Source organism: Penaeus vannamei, chromosome 41, assembly GCF_042767895.1.
Source record: "Penaeus vannamei isolate JL-2024 chromosome 41, ASM4276789v1, whole genome shotgun sequence".
Classification (NCBI taxonomy): Eukaryota; Metazoa; Arthropoda; class Malacostraca; order Decapoda; family Penaeidae; genus Penaeus; species Penaeus vannamei.
In genome coordinates this window covers 6,287,054-6,294,553 of record NC_091589.1, presented here as the reverse complement: position 1 = coordinate 6,294,553, position 7,500 = coordinate 6,287,054, and the positions used below count along the sequence as shown (strand labels likewise).

Below are 7,500 nucleotides of genomic sequence, written 5' to 3'. Positions count from 1 at the left end.
ATAGGTTACCGTAGTGAAAGTAAAGAAGCATTTTTAAAGCCTTTTTTGAAAATCAAATAACTATGAAATAAAGAGTTGGAGGATTGATGTCTTCATTAATTATATATAAATTTCCTTTGCTTTGAATATTATTAGGTAATCAGTCGGAATATAATTAGTGTCTATCGATTAGTTACTATGATGTCCTATTTCAGTCTTCAATTCACTTACGTGAGTCTTTCCGAAGGATCAAATTTGCTTCTGACGTATGAGCAAAAAAAAAAATCAGTTATATAAAAATATCTTTATTTCATATATGAGAAAATATAATTCGTGGAATATATGTTTGATATATGTTCCTTTATATCATCCTCTCTTAAGCATAGGTGGGGGTAGGGGGAGCGTAGGCGGGGGGAGCGGGCTTGTAAGTGGGCTTGTACTCGGGATACTGAGCCTCGCCCTCGTAGCTGACCTCAGCTACGAGACCGTCGCCGTTGTCCACGTACTTGACGGTCTGCTTGCGGCCGTCGGGGAGGTCGACGGTGTAGCTGCCCTCGGTCTTGTAGCCGTCGCGGGACTCCGAGTGGCCGAAGTTGGCGCCGGAGTAGCCGTCGGCGACGCCGTAGTTGTAGTTGTACTTCGGGGGAACCTAAGAAGGTGTAAGTTTGATAAAAAAAAAGAAAAAAAAAAAAAAAGTCACAATATGTATCCATGGTTTGGAGCATACTTACAGAAGTGAATACATAAAAGCATTGTAAGAAATAGTCCATGATAGACGTGATCATTTTCTTTAAATTATTTTTTTCATTGATTATTGATTATAAAAATACTTACATCGGGGTATTCTGGTTCGTAGTGTGCACGGGCGTGATAAGCGGGTTCAGGGGCGTGGTAGGCGGGTTCGGGGGCGTGGTAGGCGGGTTCGGGGGCGTGGTAAGGTCTTGGGGTGTAGACGAGGGGAAGGGGGGCATGGACGGGGGCCTTGTCGCACAGAGCGAAGACAGCCACGCAGGCGAGGACGACGACCTGAAGACAGTTTTTGTATATGAAGAAATGGCAGAATAGTTGCTGACCGAAAAGAGAAGCAGGTAGGAAAACATGATACAGGACTGGATCAGTGGAGTGGGGCATGCACTCTACTCAGCTCCATATATATATTTATATATATGTATGTATGTATATATACACATATATACGCATGATATTGAATAGTCTAACTGCCTGATGCATAAAAGAACAAATTTGAACACAGAATCCCTCATAAATATATATTCTAAATCCAAATAAATCGCTTTGTGATAATTTAGCCGAATGATTCACTGTTATAAACACAAAAATCTGAAATTCTTTTCACAGGAGAATGTCGTACCTTGAGAGACATGGCTGGAGAGCGAATGATGATTGGCGGTTGACGCTTCCCCTTATATGTGCGCCAGTGCGTTCGTTCGTGCGTTGGCTCCGCCTTAGGCCTTTCTCCCATGGCCTGAGGGGGTGATTATCGGGCCCTTGAGATGCATTGGGTCTAATCGCCGAGAGGACAGGGAATATCTCTGTAGTTTTTGATATTGTTATTATGATATATACTTCCATTGGGTAATTGTCGGTATTTGAATATATATTCCTCTATTTGTAAATCAATAGAAAATTAAACATTAGGATATGTAAATTAAATTATCTATATATGCAAAAATACATATATGGAATTTTATGTATGTATATGTATGTATGCACTGGATATACATACATACATACATACATATATATACATACATATATATACATATATATACATACATATATATGTATATATATATATGTGTGTGTGTGTCTGTGTGTGTGTGTATGTATGCATATCTGTATGTATATATCTATATATTTATGTATGTTTATATGTACATGTATATATGTGTATTTATATGTATATATATGTATATATGTATATATATACACATATATACATATAAATAAGTATATGTATGGATATGTATATGTATATGTATATATACAAATATAGATATATGTACATATCTGCAATTTATATATGTGTGTGTGTGTGTGCTGTATATTCGTTTATATACATATATACATTTATATGTATGTGTGTCTGTTTAAATATACATGCACGTATGATATACATACACATATGCGTGGGTGGGTGTTAGTATGTATATACACAGTTATATATGAATATATGTATATATACACACACATATATAATCTATATACACATACACACACACACACACACACAAACACACATACACACACACAAACGCATACACATACACACAAACGCATATACATATATGTTTATACATGTATACAGACACACACGCGCAAACACATACATATGTGTATATATATGTATATATATACATCTATGAAATATATATATATATATATATATATATATATATATATATATATATATATATATATATAGGCACACACGCACACAGACACAAATATGCATATGTATATATATATATATATATATATATATATATATATATATATGTGTGTGTGTGTGTGTGTGTGTGTGTGTGTGTGTGTGTGTGTGTGTGCATGTATAAATAAATATATGTACATATAGGAAATATTTATATATGAAATAAATATATATGAAAAAATATATATATACACATATATGTATGTACATTTACATGTACGTGCACACGCAGACAATGTGCAGTTATATATCTTCATAACTGTTGCCCCTCCCCCTCCCCCCTCCTCTTACCAACCAGTCCAATATTTTGATTCGTTTAATAGCTGAATATGGAGAGAAAATGTGTTTATCGTACCCCTTTATTAAAGCGAAATTGTTACATCCTCACTGCATCAGTAACAGTTATAGAAATGATTAATGAGGATTGCCTATGAAGATAAATAAAAATATAGTCTGTACCAAATACCTGGACCTATCACCATTCATAAGCATCTATCTGTCAGTCTGTCTGTTTATCTATCAATATATACGTCTATGATATGCATATACATATACATGCATATATATACATATATATGCATATATATACATATATATATGCATATATATACATATATATGCATATATATACATATATATGCATATATATACATATATACGCATATATATACATGTATATACATATATATACATATATGCATGTATATGTATATGACATAAATATACATTAAAAATATATATACATATATATGCATTCACAGCTGCATGTATGATGATTGTATGTGATAAATAAGAAAATAAAAAATATATAAATGAAATGCCTGGACCTATCACCATTCGGAAGCATCTATCTGTCAGTTTATCTATTTATCTATCAATAAGTACATCTGTAGTGAGAAGAAATAAATGCAAAACACTTTTCGGACAGCTTGCGACCAGTTACCTTATCGCATTCCTCTGCTCCTCAGACTGTCAGCTGCTCCCACGTGTTTTCCCCCAGGGTGGCTTGAGTGCAGGTTCCTCATCCTCACACATCACACACAGAAGTGGCTCCTCATACCCAAACTTCTGACGGATAAGTATGTGTGTGTCCTTAGGATTTGAACTTCTAAATCAGTTTCCAGCGAGTGCCTACGGGGAGTGTGCAAAACCTCGCTATCATTACTCTAGCATGAGCAGATAGGCCATGTCTATGGAGCTAGTTAGATTCTAGTTGCATGTTCCTTTTAGTGGCTCGTGTGGTATGGTTGGTTTAGTGCTGGTCACTCTGGGCATAGCTGGAGCGTCAGGGGTAGGAGACCTGGTCTGGGAGGGTTGCGTATGTATAAGTGTTTATTTCAAAGGGTGATTTTTTCTTTCTCTTTCGTATGCACACTTCTGACTGCATAATCTATTTTTCCACGTAACAGAAAACATAAAGGGAGTATCTTTCTTTCTTGTCATTCCTTGTACATCAGCGATGTAAGATATGTTATGCTTTCTTATTACTATGTTATAAGTGTTATCTACGAATCTATGGCGACTTAAAGAGTTTTTTCTTTTTACTTCTTTCTTTTTTATCTGTTGTAAAGTCAGGTGTGTCCAAACTTCCAGGAAAAAAATCGATTTATAAGAAAATATGGTATTTATTTCAGGTATGAGAAGATGAATATGATTTGCTGAATATAAATCCCTGGCATATATTCTCTCAAATGATTCTCTCTTAAGCATATGTGGCAGGAGGAGGGGCGTAGGCGGGGGGAGCGGGCTTGTAGGCGGGGGTGTGCTCGGGGTACTGAGCCTCGCCCTCGTAGCTGACCTCAGCTACGAGACCGTCGCCGTTGTCCACGTACTTGACGGTCTGCTTGCGGCCGTCGGGGAGGTCGACGGTGTAGCTGCCCTCGGTCTTGTAGCCGTCGCGGGACTCCGAGTGGCCGAAGTTGGCGCCGGAGTAGCCGTCGGCGACGCCGTAGTTGTAGTTGTACTTGGGAGGCACCTGTGGACAGGCAGACGTGAACGTCTTTTCTTTTTTTCTCTCTATTTCTCTCCTTGTGTATACATGGTACTTTGCATACTTATAAAAATGAATATGGAAATTTAACAAATAAGCGGGACAAATTAGTTCGTTACAAAAAAAAAAATCGATGATAATTGTGATAATCCTTTTTTCATGACTTTGTATTGCTTACTTATTACAAAAATACTCACATCAGGGTATTCAGGCTCGTAGTGTTTCGGAGCGTGATAAGCGGGTTCAGGGGCGTGGTAAGGTGCAGGGGCGTGGTAAGGTCTAGAGGTGTAGACGGGGGGATGGGGGATGTGGACGGGGGCCTTGTCGCACAGAGCGACGACAGCCACGCAGGCGAGGACGGCGACCTGTGGACATAGCTGCATGTTACTTGTAAAGAAAGACAAAGACAACTTGTACAGAACACAGAATGAGACCATATGCTTACCAGGTGCATGAACAGAAATGGTGATATGAACAAAATTACTGTTTTATAGCTTAGGCATATGCTTGAAAGCCAATATATGCATTTATATACATGTTTCATATATGCCCATGCATGCCCGTATATATATATATATATATATATATATATATATATATATATATATATATATATATATTTATATATGTGTGTGTGTGGGTGTGTGTGTGTGTGTGTGTGTGTGTGTGTGTATATGTGTGTCTGCATGTGTTTGTGTAAAAAGTAGACATTCAATGTTGTAAACTCAACACTGTGGATTCCTTCGGAGATCGAACGTCTGAATTTCGCTATACACTAGGATTTCGTACCTTGAGAGACATGGCTGGAGAGCGAATGATAATTGGCGGTTGACGCTTCCCCTTATATGTGCGACAGTGTGTTCGTTCGTGCGTTGGCTCCGCCTTAGGCCTTTCTCCCATGGCCTGAGGGGGTGATTATCGGGCCCTTGAGATGCATTGGATCTAATCGCCGAGAGGACAGGGAACATCTCTGTAGTCTTTTTTATTATCATGATATATACTTCCATTGGGTAATTGTCGGTATTTGAATATATATCCTTTTATTTGTAAATCAATAGAAAATTAAACATTAGAAGAAATGTAAATGAAATTATCTATATGTGCATAGATATATATATGAAATTATATGTATATATATGTATGTATGCACTGTATATACATACATACATACATATACATACATATATATATACATACATATATATACATATATATACATACATATATATACATATATATACATATATATACATATATATATACATATATATGTATATATATATGTGTGTGTGTGTGTGTGTGTGTGTGTGTGTGTGTGTGTGTGTGTGTGTGTGTTCGTGTGTGTGTGTGTATGTATACATATCCGTATGTATATATCTATATATTTATGTATGTTTATATGTATATGTATATATGTGTATTTATATGTATATATATGTATACATGTGTATATATACACATATATCCATATAAATTAGTATATGTATGGATATGTATATGTATATGTATATATACAAATATAAATATATGTACATATCTGCAATTTATATATGTGTGTGTGTGGGCTGTATATTCGTATATATACATATATACATTCATATGTATGTATGTGTCTGTGTAAATATACATGTATGTATGTTATACATACACATGCGTGGGTGGGTGTTAGTATGTATATACACAGTTATATATGAAGATATGTATATACACACACATATATAATCTATATATACACACACACAAACGCATATACATATATGTTTATACATGTATACGCACACACGCGCGCAAACACATACATGTGTGTATATATATGTATGTATATACATCTATGAAATATATATATATATATATATATATATATATATATATATATATATATATATAAAGGCGCACACGCAAACAGACACAAATATGTATATGTATATATATATATATATATATATATATATATATATGTGTGTGTGTGTGTGTGTGTGTGTGTGTGTGTGTGTGTGTGTGTGTGTGTGTGTGTGTATGCATATATAGATAAATATATGTACATATATGAAATATATATATGTACATAAATGAAATATATATATATATGAAATAGATATATATGAAATAAATATATATGAAAAATATATACATATACACATTTGCATGTACGTGCACACGCAGACAATGTGCAGTTATATATTTGACTATGATCTTCATAACTGTTGCCCCTCCCCCTTCCCCCTCCCCTTACCAACCAGTCCAACATTTTGATTCGTTTAATAGCAGAATATGGAGAGACAATGTGTTTATGATACCCCTTTATTAAAGCGAAATTGTTACATCCTCACTGCATCAGTAACAGTTATAGAAATGATTAATGAGGATTGTCTATGAAGATATATAAAAATATAGATAGTCTGTATCAAATACCTGGACCTATCACCATTCATAAGCATCTATCTGTCAGTCTGTCTGTTTATCTATTAATATATACATCTATGATATGCATATATATACATACATATACATATATATACATATATGTATGCATATGTATATAACATAAATATACATTAAAAATATATATACATATATATATGCATTCACAGCTGCATGTATGATGATTGTATGTGATAAATAAGAAAATAAAAAATATATAAATGAAATGCCTGGACCTATCACCATTCGGAAGCATCTATCTGTCAGTTTATCTATTTATCTATCGATATATACATCTATAATGAGAAGAAATAAATGCAAAACACTTTTCGGACAGCTTGCGACCAGTTACCTTATCGCATTCCTCTGCTCCTCAGACTGTCAGCTGATCCCACGTGTTTTCCCCCAGGGTTGCTTGAGTGCAGGTTCCTCATCCTCACACATCACACACTGAAGTGGCTCCTCATACCCAAACTTCTGACGGACAAGTATGTGTGTGTGTCCTTAGGATTTGAACTTCTAAATCAGTTTCCAGCGAGTGCCTAATGGGAGTGTGTAAAACCTCGCTATCGTTACTCTAGCATGAGTAGATAGGCCATGTCTATGGAGCTAGTTAGATTCTAGTTGCATACTCGTTTTAGTGGCTCGTGTGGTATGGTTG

The 7,500-nt window shown here is 35.3% G+C and overlaps 2 protein-coding genes across 2 annotated transcripts; both read right to left on the bottom strand.

The window, feature by feature from the left end:
• Positions 1-285: 285 nt before the first annotated feature.
• Positions 286-1,370, bottom strand: LOC138859139 (larval cuticle protein A2B-like). The gene is made up of 3 exons (XM_070117896.1): positions 1,349-1,370; positions 814-1,005; positions 286-628 (listed from the first exon to the last, which is right to left on the bottom strand). The coding sequence occupies exons 1-3, from the start codon at positions 1,358-1,360 to the stop codon at positions 356-358; spliced, it is 477 nt and encodes a 158-aa protein (XP_069973997.1). The 5' UTR covers positions 1,361-1,370; the 3' UTR covers positions 286-355.
• A 2,684-nt stretch (positions 1,371-4,054) lies between these two features.
• LOC138860420 (cuticle protein 7-like) lies at positions 4,055-5,229 on the bottom strand. The gene is made up of 3 exons (XM_070117944.1): positions 5,208-5,229; positions 4,616-4,783; positions 4,055-4,403 (listed from the first exon to the last, which is right to left on the bottom strand). The coding sequence occupies exons 1-3, from the start codon at positions 5,217-5,219 to the stop codon at positions 4,131-4,133; spliced, it is 453 nt and encodes a 150-aa protein (XP_069974045.1). The 5' UTR covers positions 5,220-5,229; the 3' UTR covers positions 4,055-4,130.
• Between the last annotated feature and the right edge of the window lie 2,271 nt (positions 5,230-7,500).